We start from the raw sequence: 14,970 nt of genomic DNA, 5'->3' as shown, positions 1-14,970 counted from the left end.
ACCCTGGCTGCCTGACCTGACTCAGTTATGTAAACAAAATAAGTGTAGTGAAAGCAGCAGCAGTGAACAACAGGGAACATTGCTTAATGAGCAATGGCATGTACAGAGAGCGCGGCGGTGTGTGTGTGTGTGTGTGTGTGTGTGTGTGTGTGTGTGTGTGTGTGTGTGTGTGTGTGTGTGTGTGTGTGTGTGTGTGTGTGTGTGTGTGTGTGTGTGTGTGTGTGTGTGTGTGTGTGTGTTTGTATTATAAATGACCTGCATGCTTGTTCCATATTTGTTTTTTTTTAATTGGACAGATTTCTCAGCGAGCTTGCCAAATTAAAAAGGCAACCATGACACGTGCGACTCTTATCCGTCCCGCCCTCCTCCCATCATGCTGTCCTGTCCTGTTCTCATTGCTTCTCTTTCCCAGTCAGCGTCTCTCTTCTGTTTGTCTTCCTCACTATTTGGTGTCTCTCTGATGGCCTCTTTACATATATGACCTCAATAGAAATGGCAGAACGAGGCAGGAATACACAATACACCTCGACAGATAAAAAGCATCTGTTCTGTGCTGATAGAATGTAGGATTTGTTACAGATGCAGCCATTATGGCTTCAAGTGATTGTTGTTTTGGACATTAGATAAACATTTTCTTTAGTTAAAGGTTGCTAAACCGTCAAATCGGGATACACAATCATTACATTTGTTGTTTATCTATCTCTCAATCATAGTTTGATGAATTCTGAACTGTTCGCTTAGTGTTTGGGTTGTCATTTCTTCTAAAGTACTAAGCGAACTAGTTTTTTAGGAATCTGGATAAAAAGGGAGAAACGACAGAAAGAACGCAGGAAGGATTTTGCTTGAAAAACTTAAAAGTACTACTTATTAAAGATGTTCATGTATACAGTGGTTCGATCGAAGCCTGTTTGAATGTATGCATAGTAAATATTTAAACTTTTTGCAAACGCTTCAAAATGCCTTTTGAAAGCATAAAGAATAAACTTTTTCCATTTAAAGATGATTGAATAGGCCCAGTCAACCATTTTAACAAGGGCAAAAGACGAGTCATAGAGAGACAATTTAAGCCTCTGAGTCGTCTAGCTTGTCAGCTAAGCAGAGAATTGGAAACGGCATCAGCCTCATAACTACTCTGTTACTGAGACCTTCTATTTTCCATTTGTTGTTCTGGTTGTCTTTTCCCTGCTCATCCTGTTCTTCACAATTACCACCATGCTCATAACTGCACAGAGTGCTGTCAATGCAAGTACAATTTGAGCAGTTATTTCAAAATGCGACAGTGCACGCGCACACACACACACACACACACACACACACACACACACACACACACACACACACACACACACACACACACACACACACACACACACACACACACACACACACACACACACACACACACACACACACACACACACAAACACACACACACACACAGTCAAATGCCAAACAATCACTCGCTGCAGCCCACTAGTATTCACACTCACTGAGACATTTATGAACCAAAAAAACATTCAGTCATTCATTCACTTAGTGAGAACATTAGTACTTACAGCCACACAATTCGACTTTAAGGCCATTTCACTTTGGATTAAATTCAGCAGTATTTCATTTTCTAAACTTCCGCTTTGTTGCCAAGGGACACGCTGTACCAACGTTCATACTGGGGGTTATTGCCCAAGGCTATAAAAATTGGAGGAAACCTGTTTGCAATCATAGGAAAGACATTTAGAGTGGAAAAGATGAACAAAATGAAGATACTGTAAATGCATGACAACGAGCAGTGCATTGAGGATGTAAAATGTAAAATCTTTACTCTACTTTACCTACTCTGATATCCATCTTTCATCAACTCTAATCCTACGTATATTTCCCTTCTTTGAATCTCTCTCCTTCCGCTTAAAAATATTGCTCATAACTTTTCTTTGCTGTAGGTGTTTTATTCTCTCCCCTGCAGTTTGTCTATACTGTGCCGAGGACGTGTATTTTTGTTCCTGCCTTGAATACCAAACGTCCTTGTTCCATATGTATGTGTGTGACAAAGAAATCTGATGGATATTGGAGAATAAATGGCAGAGGGCAACTTGAAAACACTGGGCTCTGAAATGGCTTGTCAGCAGCTCATAGTACTGAATCAATCACACAGTATGGTAGTACATCTTAACCTGAATAAAAGTCAAAGCAACATTTTAATTTGCATTGATCTGCAATGGAATATCAAATAGATTTGAATCCTCCCTTTGAGCAACACACATAGCTGTAAAACATCTTCATGTTCAGGTGGTAAAAGCAGAATCAGCCACCGTGTGCTGAAGGGACACAAATATGTATGGAGCCATTGTCATCACCTATATTTCCTGCATGCTTGCTGCAGTGCGGTTTTCCTGCATAGACAATCGCAATTTACATTTAAAAGACAACAAAAGGTTGGGCAATCTGTGACCTCTACAAAGAAAGTTAAATGTAAACGTACGGGTCCAATTAATTTTGATGAGGAATTGCACTTTTCTCTGGGGGAAAAATGTATGACAACACTCTTTTCTTTTCCTTTAGAATAGGGTCAGCTTGTTTCCTGGGTTCAGATTCAAAACACAATTATATTTTAAGTTAGGACTGAGGAAGAGTTCTGCAAGACAGATAGTGTCATACATCTAAAATAATACTACTACTAAAACTACTATTATACAGTATATGCCTATAACAAGAATGAAAAATGTTTTAGGGATTATCTAAATTTGAAGACTTACATTCGGATGAAATATGGGATAATGTTGTTGGTTGTTCATATATTGTCTTATAGCATATTCAAGACGTAGCAAAGACATCAAATGGGACTGGTACCTGACCCATTTCACTCTCAAGAATTGTGTTCTTTTTAACATTTTATAAGGGAATCTCAAGGGGTTTTCAGTGTTTTTGGAAAGGTTATTAATATCCTTGAAATATTAACAGGGGAACAATTACCAATGGACACTGCTGTTTGTCTTTTAATGTTGTTTCCCACAAATCTCCATTACAGACAAAGTCTGCTCAACCTTGAATTTAAAGTAACAGTTTGACTCACCTCCATGAACGTAGTTATCTATCGTGCAGTCAGAAGGGCCCACCAAATGGATCAGACTGGACTGGCTGAAAGCAACTGTGTGTTGTTCTGCAATGAAAGGCACACAGCAAAGCAATGTGAAAAAACTGTTTTTGCATTGAGAAATATACTGTAATGACTTGCAGCCTGCAGAGAACGTTAACATACCTTTTGGTTGATCCTCTACGTTTGAGTGAACATGATAAAATTACAGAATTAGATATCAATGTTACTATCACAACGATTGGATTCATTTTTACTTTGGGTATCTGGATTGCCTACCAACCCACAAACTTTGAAACAACAAAATAGGTAAGGTTTTGTGTGCTACTTCTGTCAGAAAACATATGACTCAAAAAGTTGTTCAGATTTGGTTTCCTTTTTTATGTCACATCCATGCTCATTAAAATATACTGTCTGAGGATCTCCACCAACAGCTTGAGAACTAACTGGGTTTATTTAAGGATGGAAACTTAGAGCTCCTGTTACTACAACAACTACACCTTATTTATATAATTATATAATTCATATAATAATTCGGGCTTCAATTGATCTGAAAAGGGCCTCTATGTTAAGTAATGGTGTTTCAGAACGTGCACCTGCACCTACAGCATAACGCCACTTTCAACAACAACGTTAGCATCAATCGTAAGAGAAAATAATTTCAGCTATTATTTGCGATGTCTATCTGTCCTCATGAGAGCAAAAGCATTATCTACAGCTCAGATTTAAATTGATGGTAACTGCATTTCAGGATTTGATTTGAGGTCTTTAGTGTAGGAGGTTACCTGGGTTGGGTGGAAGTGGCACCACCTCATCAATCCTCGCCTTTGTCTCCAGTCTCTCCAGCTTCTGAACCTCATAGCGCTGCCTGCCCATCTCTTCTTGTTCTGCACTGGCGTACTACAGACAAAGTAAACACATGAATATGTGCACAGGTGGACACACCCACTCAAATACTACATTTAAGTAGAGTTTATCACATCGACATTCAAGACAACTGAAGTGGACTGTTAAAAACGGCAAGAACAAGTGTCAAAGTGAGCAACCAAGGTGCTACGTACTTTGATGGGTGGCACATCCATGATCTTTTCGACGTTCTTCAGAGAGCAGGGGACGTACCACAGCGCTGCCTTGTTGGCCAGCTTTTTGGCACCTGCAATCACAGGTTGAAATGTTTCAAAAAATGTCAATCAGGAATTGTACTAATTCTTCTCCCAAATAAAACAACACACTATTGTCAAGTGACAATAAACCAATGAGAAACCAGTTTGTTTGACATGTCTTTTAAATTAAGTAACAATGGCACAAACAATTTTCAAATGTTGTTGCTAAACACTTTTATTAACTGTCCCATTAAAGTCTATCCATTTTATAACAAATCAGCTAGCACCGCTGAAGATTAGTCTTTCTTCTACAGACAAAGAAGCAGAAAACAAATGAAGACTTTGTTCAGAGACAGTCATTCACGTCTATTCAGAACACAAGCTCACATCCACTAGATGCAGTCCCTCGGTTAGCGCAACGTTTAGCATAATCCCCCCCATCCTGAACTTTCTGCATTTTCACGTTGTCATTATGAAATGAATGAAATACAATGGCAACTGGCTATTTAAAATCTTAGTGAAGATATTTGTCTTTGGCTGTTGACACAAAGATATGTCCCAATAAAGTGTCAACTGCTAAAATATACAGACGCACAAAGTTTTGGTTTCTGAACAATTTTTGGTGATGAAGATGAAAATATTGGATTGAGTCAATTCTATAATAAGTGACTGTTATTATTTCAACCTCTATCCGTAGGTCATCCTCAAAAAATGACCATGTTCTTTACTCAAAACTCATTTGTACTGCTTAAATCCTTTTTTATAGGATTAGGATCCAAGCAAATCTATGGGGCAAACTAAAATGATTGACTATTGGTAACAAGAAAGTCCTTAAGGGCAGTAAACAATGCTTTAATATTTGAGTACTTTCCTCATTTTAATGTTTCAAAATATTGTGAATATCTTGCAAAAACACATTTAATTCCTCACATTTTCCTCTTTTGTGAATAAAAAGCCTCTTCATCATTGAGGGCTGAAGAACATGCATGCCTCTTTCCGAGAAAAGACATATGGTCAGATATTTCCATATGCCTTCATATAGTACATGAAAGGTTGTGTTGGTTGGACGTATTAGCTCTGCCTTCACCCAGAAGATCAGAGGACTAAATTCGTGGAAATCACATCTCATAGCAATCAGGGAGAGAGGTTGCCATAGCAATATCTGTTCTTTTCTGCTTACACTTTTTTCTCTTAACTCGCTAACAGAGGGGGGGAGGGGGGGGGCTATTTTGAGGTTGTGTTGTTATGGCCCACAAGGGAGGCGCACAGATTAAAGAGCGCACTGTGGCCAGCAGGTTCAAATGAAATAACTGTCTTATATTGTTAAAAGCTATTAATGTGGCTGAAACCACTGATGAGTTTGGTGGGTGGGTGTGTCTCTGTTGATGTGGATAAGGCTTATAAACAGATTCATGCATTTAAATTGATATAGAAATAGGACATCTCATAAATGAAGAGAAATGTGTGACTACTGTGTGATCAGCAGTTAAGAATGTGGGGACTTTATAGCAGGAAATGTGAAGTTAAGAGAAGAGAGTGGGAGCAGAGGCTTATAGCAGGCTACTCTTGGGTAATAACATTTGCATTTTACACCAGAGTTAAAACCGTGCAGACAACCAGGCCGCGTTTCCATGCCGACCGTGCTTCTCTCCTCCCCCCTCTCACATTGGCTCCCGCCCTTGCCAGCAACCAGGAAGCTGCCCACAGCAGAAAGGCATATTTACATATCCTTGACTTTACCAAGACAGAGTGACTCCAGTCTATTATTAGCTCCTGGTGGACCTTTTAAGTGTTTAGCATGGAGGGAGGAAGAGGAGGAGTGAGGGAGGGGGAAGCACTGGAATGAACCGGCCGACTAAGAAGCAATCCCAGTCCGACTGACAACCTTTTTGACCAGAATGTAACGAGGGACCTGGCTTTGGGTTTCAAATCCCTCTGCATCAAATGAAGACAATGTCAATGTTTGACCATGTTATTGTTTTGAATGTACGCTTTTTTCCTTCACAGTACTTAAAGCACATATTATTACTTATCTTGTGTGCAGTATCCACATTTTTTCAACAGAAAAGCTACTAAAATAGGCCAAGTCATCTCATTAATTTACTTTCTGTTGTAAATTAGCTGTAGATTCAATGGATCAACACAGAGAGATGGATATACCGTACTGTATGCGTTGATTTCTTTGTGATTATAAAAACTAAATTCAGAGGTTTCAACGAGCAGGGCGGACAGCTGGCTTGATTAGTTAGCATTAAAGAATAAGGGAATACAAAGGTTTGGATGCATCCACCCTAAACACAAGCTCCACAAATCTGCTCCTCAAAAATTCCACACTCGATTGCACAAATCCCAATAAAAACGCTTATTTGCGCAGTGACTTTGTATGTGGTTTTTCAAGATCATTTGACAGCAGCTCTAGCAGCTATGATGACAGCTGAGACAAATGGCACAAATAGTTGAATATGTTTTAAGTGAAGTTGCATTGGTACAGCAGTGCCTGGAGTGTATGCACGTGCAAGAAGACAATTTCCTGTGTCATGTAGGATTTTACAGGAGTATTATGTCAGCAAACTGACAACACTTAAGCATACGCAGTAATAAAACACACAAGCAACAGTGCAAACCACAGCCAGACCTTCAATATCCGACTCATTACGGGACAAACATAGCCAGCCAAGCAGCCTGAGACATCTGACGTACTCTGCTTTTTTATGATAGGCAGTAGGATTCTCAAACACTATGCGCTGTCATATTTAATTATAATCAGAGCATTTTTGGGTACTGATTTGAGTGTTCACATGGGCGCTTAAGTGGGAGAAACATCCCTCCAGCACTACTTATGCATCATCCAATCCTCTTTAATCTAAGTTTAGGCATCAATCACTACTTCAAACCATTCTTGAAATTTCTTAAATGCACATTATCTGTCCTTTAAACAGCCCCCAATTTCAGTCTGAACTCTGATAAGTTCTCTTGTTGTTCCGGTCCTCCTCCTTTTAACTGCTCTTTCTCCACCTGCTCCTTCTCTTTCTGTCCACTTTGCCCTCATCTAGATCTTTTACCTATCACTGTACTACACTGTTACACCCCTCCGTTCCCCCCTTGACTCTTGGCCTCTACCCTTCATTTATCTTCTGAGAAGAAAAAAATGTCCCTTGTTTTCTTTTCTCCTTCCTGAACACAATGTCCCGGAATCAGAGACAGTGCAGTGAGGACTTTTTAGTACTTGATCCTCTTGATCAAAACCACAGATTTTCTGTTGTGCTGAGCCAAGACTCGATTACTTTCAACTTCACTACAGACTCACTGTGGGATCTCACAGCCTGACATGAAGAGATTAAATCATGCCAGGAGTGGAGTTTTGGGAAGGAGCATTTATATTCTAAAAAGGAATATCCAATAGTCGTTGTATGCTTCACAGCATATTTGTGCCACAATTGAAGGATTACTGAGTGATTCTACATAAACACAATTTCCTGTTGTACTCAAATGACCTTTAATCTGTTGCGGTGTTGTCTGTCGTGTTACAGACATCAGTCATGCCCTCAGGAAATTGTTCTGTGCTCTAAAAGTCAAACCCGCCCCATTTGTAATTGTTAAAGGTCTTCCAGTATTTTATTTGAATTCATTCATTTTTATCATTCATTAAATGTTCCAATAATTTTGTTATAGATCATCATCATAAACATGACACATCCTATTTCTCCTGCTGAGGGTGTTAATAATGGGGAAAATGAGTAATGTAAGAAAGCAGGATTGTTCACACCTAAATATTAAACCAGAACAATATTACTGTGTCTGTAGCACTCCTTAGTATATACAGTTGTGTGACCCACCAGGGTCATGGAAGGAACTGTCATGCTTATTTTAAGCCTCATCCCACAATGCATTGCTCTCAGCTCTGTATATGCATGTGTGTGTGTGTGTGTGTGTGTGTGTGTGTGTGTGTGTGTGTGTGTGTGTGTGTGTGTGTGTGTGTGTGTGTGTGTGTGTGTGTGTGTGTGTGTGTGTGTGTGTGTGTGTGTGTGTATGTGTGTATGTGTGTGTATGTGTGTGTGTGTATGTGTGTGTGTAAGTGTCTAAGGGCTCCCTAACCTGGATCCATATTCATCATGCAGGATCTCAGTGTGCTTTGTGCAGTTTGCCAGGTATTAATGTGTATTTATACGCACGTTTTACATACATGGTAAAATGCAAATCTGTGAGTGCTATGTGTGTGGGTCTTTGTGTATTAAAGTGCGCATGTGCAATCCCCCAAGCGGGTACAATCATCACGGCTCGTGCCCACAGTAGGCAGCCTTCCCCTGGGGGGGCGTGACTGAGGCCTGCCTGACAAGATGCTGCCTGACTGACTGTAGAACCTGGGTGCTTGCCTCCTCCCCCAACACACACGTGAAATAAACATGAATGCATAAACACAAAGATTCATGCACACAGAGTGTAATCAACATAGTGTCGCAGTACACACAGCATGCAAGGTTTATTACGTAAAGTTGTAAACATGCATGGCTGCACAAACGCAGACGTTCAAATGTACACAAGGTGCATAATAATATCAATCACAGATGCAAGTCTGCAAACAAACAGTAACATTTCCGCTTCTGCGTTCCTGTCCAAGCCATCTATCAATGTTTTGCCTTGGAAAACATTAAGCCATGAACATATAAAACCCCTTCCTCAGTATGACAGTTGTTTTAGAAAGAAGGGACGTGTGTGTGTTAAGTGTGCGTCTGTGTGGGTGTGAGAACATGTAGGTGTGTGACTTTTCAATGCAGAATATGTGTGCATTTCAGGCTGTGCGTGCACGCTGCTCATCCCTACACAACGCATGTGTGTGTGTCTGTACATGTGTGCAGGTACATCCACTTGGCGTCCGTGTCTGACTGGGCCACAGTGTGTGAGGCCTGACGCTAACCCGACATGACAGAAGCAAATAATGTCTGCTCCCGTTATCTTCTCCTCCCCCTCAGCCCCGCAGGAACCTTTTAAAGGGCCAAACACTGATGAAATCACACTCACATACCCATGCGCACACATGCAAGTATACAGCACAGATGCACCCACTGTGCATTTACATACATGTCACAAATGTGCACCACACAAAATGGAAGAAAAACACACAGATCTAAACTAACCTGGGTAGCAGCTGTGTCAATTCAACCAAACACCGTCAAACACATGACCTACTTCCTATAGCTGTGACCTAATAGACCACCAAGTTGCACCTTCTCAGAATCTCCTTTTAATGTTGGAGCTGCCTGTATTTATTTATTAAAGAAATAAACTGTATCCGCTCCCCCTACACTAGACTGGATAATATTATTTTGTACTGGTATTTGTCAGATTGGGATAGATGTTTAATATTTGATGTAAATAATGGTGTTAAATAGCTAACAGGTCATTTGAGCAGATGTTGTGTTTGGCTCTAGCAGCCTCCAGAGTCTGCTGTCCCAGAGGAACTCACCTGCTCTCGACTTAAGCTGAAGCTACGCTCTTCTACGGGACACCCACACTGCCCTGACACTGAACTACACCAATATTTCTTAAGTATGAAAAGCACTCAAAATCAAACAGAAAGATATGATTGAATTGTGGAGCTGAGAATGAGGCTGCATCACTTTATGCTCACAGAATATATTCATTAGTTTTATTCTTGTTTATTTTTGTTTTTACCTTTTTATTTGTATGTATATTATGGTTTTTGAGCTGAGCTGTTTGACTTTTGACTTTTATTAATGTATTAATTTGCCTGTACACCACTTTTGGTCAGGGAAGTTTAAAGTGATTTACCAATAAAGCTGTATTGTATAATCTACAACCCCTAGTTTACATAAAATGCTAATATGGGGACCATGTATAACCATGACCATGAAAATTAATAAAAAGGAAGTAAAATATGCTTATTAATATGCAAATATCTGATATATATTACAAGTTAATCGGTATATCTTGGGAAATAAAGTGAGGTCTACAAGACAGAATTTTTTTTGGAACATTGTTTTTGCCCATTTCCTAAACAATATAAAACCTAGGAATAAACCCTGGATCAATGAACCATAAATCCGGTTATGTGCAACAAACCAAACACTGACAGTTTTCTGTTCAGCTCTCTCTTCCTGATCTCCCCTCCTCGGGGTCCTTCCCGAGCGGCCCTTTGCTGTAACGGGCTGTCCGGACTGATGCCTGTATGTATGTACGCTGCTCTCCACCTGTCATCTCATATCTCTGCCTCCGCCTCCGTCAACCTGCTTCCAGCCCAGCAACCAGCCAACCAACCAGTACAAGCTTGTTGCTAGGGCAACGGCTGTCTAGGGGATACTTCTTTTGTTTCTCATACCTCCTTTCCTTCATCCTTCTTTCTATCTCTTCCTAGTTTCACTCTTTCTTCCTCTTTTACCCCCTATCGACTATTGTTTTCCCTCTCAATATGTCAGTCCGCCTCACATCTGTCTCTCTTTCTCACTCCCTCATCCTGTCTTTTACTCTCTTGAAGATAGACAGGTTCTTCTGATGCCAAATGATCTCCAAACTACAAAGTCCTTAAAAAAATGAAAACAAACACACAAGCAAGTTTCCTTGTTAAGAAACTCTATTTTGGCTACTAAAACTCATTCACATCAGCATCATCGTGATATATTGTGCTTGTGTGTGTTAATCAGTAAGACATCATCTGTACTGTTGACATGAATTAAAGCAGTTACAGTACGGTCAGCACATCACATGGTTGTTACAGACAGGCTGTGCATCACTGCTGCCACTGGCATTTAAAGGTTCACAGATAGCGCTAGGTCAGCCCAATGTGATCCTCCCTACGTCTTTACACGAGGGACTCTGGTGTGTGTGTGTGTGTGTGTGTGTGTGTGTGTGTGTGTGTGTGTGTGTGTGTGTGTGTGTGTGTGTGTGTGTGTGTGTGTGTGTGTGTGTGTGTGTGTGTGTGTGTGTGCAGATGCTTTTAAGTGTACATAGTGTGCATTTAATGTGCACATACCTTAATAATAAACTAGAATTACAGAGCGCATCGCTTGGCAAACATTCTGAAACTGGAAATCTACATGGCTCTTAGTTTTCTATTCCCCTGTCACAGCAGTAGTGCAGCGCCTCATGAAGGCAGTGTTTCATCTTTCATGCTTCTCAGAGCTGTTACTTTTTGTCTGCTGCCCTCTACATGCCAAACAGCAGAACATCACATGGAGGTCACTGACATTACAGGACTCAGTGTTAAGTGAAATTCACTGCGTTTGGGCAATTTAGACTTTATACAATCATGATTGGGTTTGATTAATGATTATACACTTTTACAGCATTTTTAAAAACTACATATATATCCCACATACATGTTTATCCAAATTCTTGTCAATCACCTATGTTAATTATGTGAAAAATCATTCAAATATTTAAGTCTGGGATGGTGAATGACATTTCGCCATGTGCTGGACTCATGCTGCTGCATTGGAAGAATACATGTTGCTATTAATATATCATTTGAGTTTGTCAGATAGTTACCTGCTCGGTTCAAATTAATTGCAGCAGATGTTTTAAATGTAATTATACAAATGTACATTAGTTTGACACTTATGCTGCCTACATAAGATTGAACATATTTAAACCTTTGGTAATGATTAAAGTGATCTGAGCCTTCTAAAGCCTTAAATCACTGTGAGAACAAGTGTTGAGTTAAAAATGAATCAGCATATGGTTTAACCCCAAACATACTGATGGACATTTGGGTAATTTCTACAGCTAAAACAAGCTGGGTTTTGACTTGACCACATGTGCATTTAATATTGCAGGTTCTGAAGACACAGAAACAGTCTTTAAGAGACCACTTGATTTTGAACAACACAAAATCCTAAACTACAACTAAAAGAACACATAATAGCATCCACCATGTCTCCGGACTTTGATTTGTTTGCCTTTTTTGCCGCTCTAGTTATTATTGCAAATATGGTAGGTATGTGGAAAGTATTTGCTTATGTTTGCATGATTGTGTTTTATCTGTCTTCCTGCATGTGGAGACACGTGGACCTGAATGTCTGTCATTCGTTTTTCTCCTCTGCAGGGATGGGGGTGAAAAAGAGGCTAAAGGTGAACACTGCTGCGTAGGTGAAGTGGCAGGTACAACAAAATCATTTAGATCAAATATAAAATCTCCTTTAAATTCATTATATTCTTACCCGAAGTGCAACAGCATTCATAATAATACTTATATAACCAAAGGCACTTCTATAATTAAGCACCTTTAGGTTCATTAGTCATATAAACATATTGTCGAACAGGTAAAGGAATGCCTGATCTTTACTATGTGGTATGCGTCTGCGGTAAGAGACTCAAATGTCACCTGTGAGGATGTTCTCAGCCATGACTTTGACCTGCACCTCCAGGGAGTGCTTCGAGGTGTAAGTGATCTCAGCAGTGACGTGGGCCACCTCGCCAATGAACACAGGTAACAGGAACTCTGTCTTCTCCACCCGAACCAGAGCAGCCATACAACGGTCCTAGAAAGAAGAAAATGCAAACTTAGACTTCTAAAGAAATTGTACAAACATACAAAATAAAATACATTAGCAATCATTTGACATGTTTTGCGTTTGACTAAAAAAAAACATTCTTACTCTAACTGCCCTAGTTCTAAGTAAGAGTAAAGGTGAAGAAGCAGGAGTGGAAAAATCTAACATTATTTAACATATGTATTATTCTTTTCATTTGAATAGGAGCCAGGTCAGAGAGAAGCTTATCAGGCACCGATAATGATGAATGATAAACTTCCTTCTGGTTTACACAGGTTTGTTTTTAAGTGAAGTGTAATTTCATGGAGTAACTGTTCAAAACAGGCTGAACAGTTATTTGCACTTTATATAGGCTGTAAGAAATGTTTAATATTTCACAATCAAAGAATTGCAGACACCAGATTAAAATCCTGTTGACCCAAACTTTGAACATTTCGTATGGTGTTATTATTGTGAAGAGGGAAGATAGAATTCTGAACATCTTATCTGAACAATGTAGAGCGAGACATCAGCAAGATATAATCACATTGCTCTACGTTTAAAGACAATCGAGATGATGCAATTTAAAAGTCGGTTAAAGTTCGCCAGGTGAAAAGTCAAATCAAGACAAATCTGGGTCATCTAAAACTGAAGAAAAACAAAAGTAATGCTGCCATGCAGTTTGGAAATAAAAGATGCCAGGCAAACAATGAGTTAATTAACATTAAATGTTCCCAAAGGCATTTGTACTGTAGCTTTTAAGCTCTAAATCCCTTAAACCAAAGCAATCTATCCATCACACGCTGGAGAGAGGAACAACCAGAGATTTTTCTCCCTTTGAATGTTCATCATTTGCCTAATTTTCCATACTTATCAAAGAGGGGGTAGATGTAAATAATGATAATAATTTATTTCTTGAGTCTGTCATATTACTGTTTACTCAATTTTTAGAAACAAACTCTTAGTATTGAACATGCACAATACTGTCCACAATAAAACAGTTTAGGGTATGCTCTGCTGTTGTCTCTTACCCCGTTTTGTGTGTTGCAGTGCCGCGTGCCCACGATGCAACCTGCTTCCTCGATCATCTTGAGGATGGTGCCACCGTGGACATTGCCCACAATGTTGGCGTCATCTGGCCGCATGATCCTGCAGTGAAGAGAGGCTTAATTAGCATGACTGTGGATGGGATGGTAGGATTTCAACATTGTTGAAGGAGTTATTGGAATCTTTTCTGAAATAATTGTACTATCATTCCATAAATGTGAAGACAAAATGTGCTAACTGTCCCATATAAATGCACCTTTCACAGTAGTAGAAAAGGAAGAAGCAGTCGTAAAGTGCAACATTGTTGAACTATGGTTCTACGACTCTCATTATCATAAATATATATCCAAAGTAATAGAAGTGAAAGCACTCACTATGTAGTATGGCACATTTAGGAATCCTTTACATTATACATACTAACGTATTATAATTAATGGATCATTAACGCGGTCATCACTTGAGTGTTGCAGCTGGTATTTGTGTTTTTTTTACTATTTTATACACCACCAGGTACCTTAGCCACTAATGATATATCATAATGTATTAGCTTATTCATATTTTGTACAGTGAACTTAATCCTGCACAATAGCTAGTAACTAATTCTGTAAAACAAATGTTGTGCACTAAAAAGTAGAACATTACCCTACAAAATGAAGTGAGGTAAGAGTATAAAATTGCATAATAAGGTCTACCACTCGTTGAAACATTTTCTGAAAAGCCATAATTTAATAAACAGATTATGTTTGTTGCAAATGCCAGGAGAAATATCTAGGAACATATCTAAGGTGATGTGCCTCTGGATAGTCACGCATGGGTTGAAAGGACATCTATGGCTGAAGCATTTTCCATATATTTTGACTCCAGCCTGTACTCTGCAGGTCTATTAGAGGATAACATATTTTAATGTCATTACCAATGACAGCGCAGCATAAGGTCACGTACATCAGCTGTTTCCAATTTCGCAAGGTTTAAACTAGTTTTACCAGTTGTAACATAATCAGTTTACATTCGCAACTGTCACACACACAGAAGGTATGCACTGAGACATACTAATCCTGAGAATCAGATTTTTTACAGGATATGGCCAACAGGACAAAGCAAAAAAATCCAAATGTTGACACCATTAGAAAAGCCTTATTATACAGGAAGATGGCTGTTTGTATTGTGTATTGAGCTATCGTCTCGCTTTATGTTTTGTTTAAGGAAATAATTAACAATCAAAAAATGACTACTCCAGCCAACACGT

The 14,970-nt window shown here is 39.4% G+C and overlaps 1 protein-coding gene across 5 annotated transcripts in view; it reads right to left on the bottom strand.

Annotated features, from left to right (window-relative positions):
* acot7 (acyl-CoA thioesterase 7) overlaps positions 1 to 14,970 on the bottom strand; it is a 53,989-nt gene that overhangs the window by 34,195 nt on the left and 4,824 nt on the right. For 3 of the 5 annotated variants that reach the window (XM_063891842.1, XM_063891833.1, XM_063891815.1), the window contains exons 2-7: positions 13,709 to 13,826; positions 12,530 to 12,686; positions 4,150 to 4,241; positions 3,874 to 3,988; positions 3,254 to 3,268; positions 3,068 to 3,154 (exon numbers count right to left, since the gene is read on the bottom strand). In XM_063891842.1, coding sequence (XP_063747912.1) covers positions 3,068 to 3,154; positions 3,254 to 3,268; positions 3,874 to 3,988; positions 4,150 to 4,241; positions 12,530 to 12,686; positions 13,709 to 13,826 — 584 coding nt within the window. The remainder of the gene's footprint in view (positions 1 to 3,067; positions 3,155 to 3,253; positions 3,269 to 3,873; positions 3,989 to 4,149; positions 4,242 to 12,529; positions 12,687 to 13,708; positions 13,827 to 14,970) is intronic. The other 2 variants (XM_063891850.1, XM_063891825.1) reach the window with 1 other exon arrangement.

The sequence above is a fragment of the Eleginops maclovinus genome, chromosome 1, assembly GCF_036324505.1.
Source record: "Eleginops maclovinus isolate JMC-PN-2008 ecotype Puerto Natales chromosome 1, JC_Emac_rtc_rv5, whole genome shotgun sequence".
Lineage (NCBI taxonomy): Eukaryota > Metazoa > Chordata > Actinopteri > Perciformes > Eleginopidae > Eleginops > Eleginops maclovinus.
The sequence above is the reverse complement of the archived record's forward strand: the minus strand, read 5'-3'. Positions and strand labels throughout refer to the sequence as shown.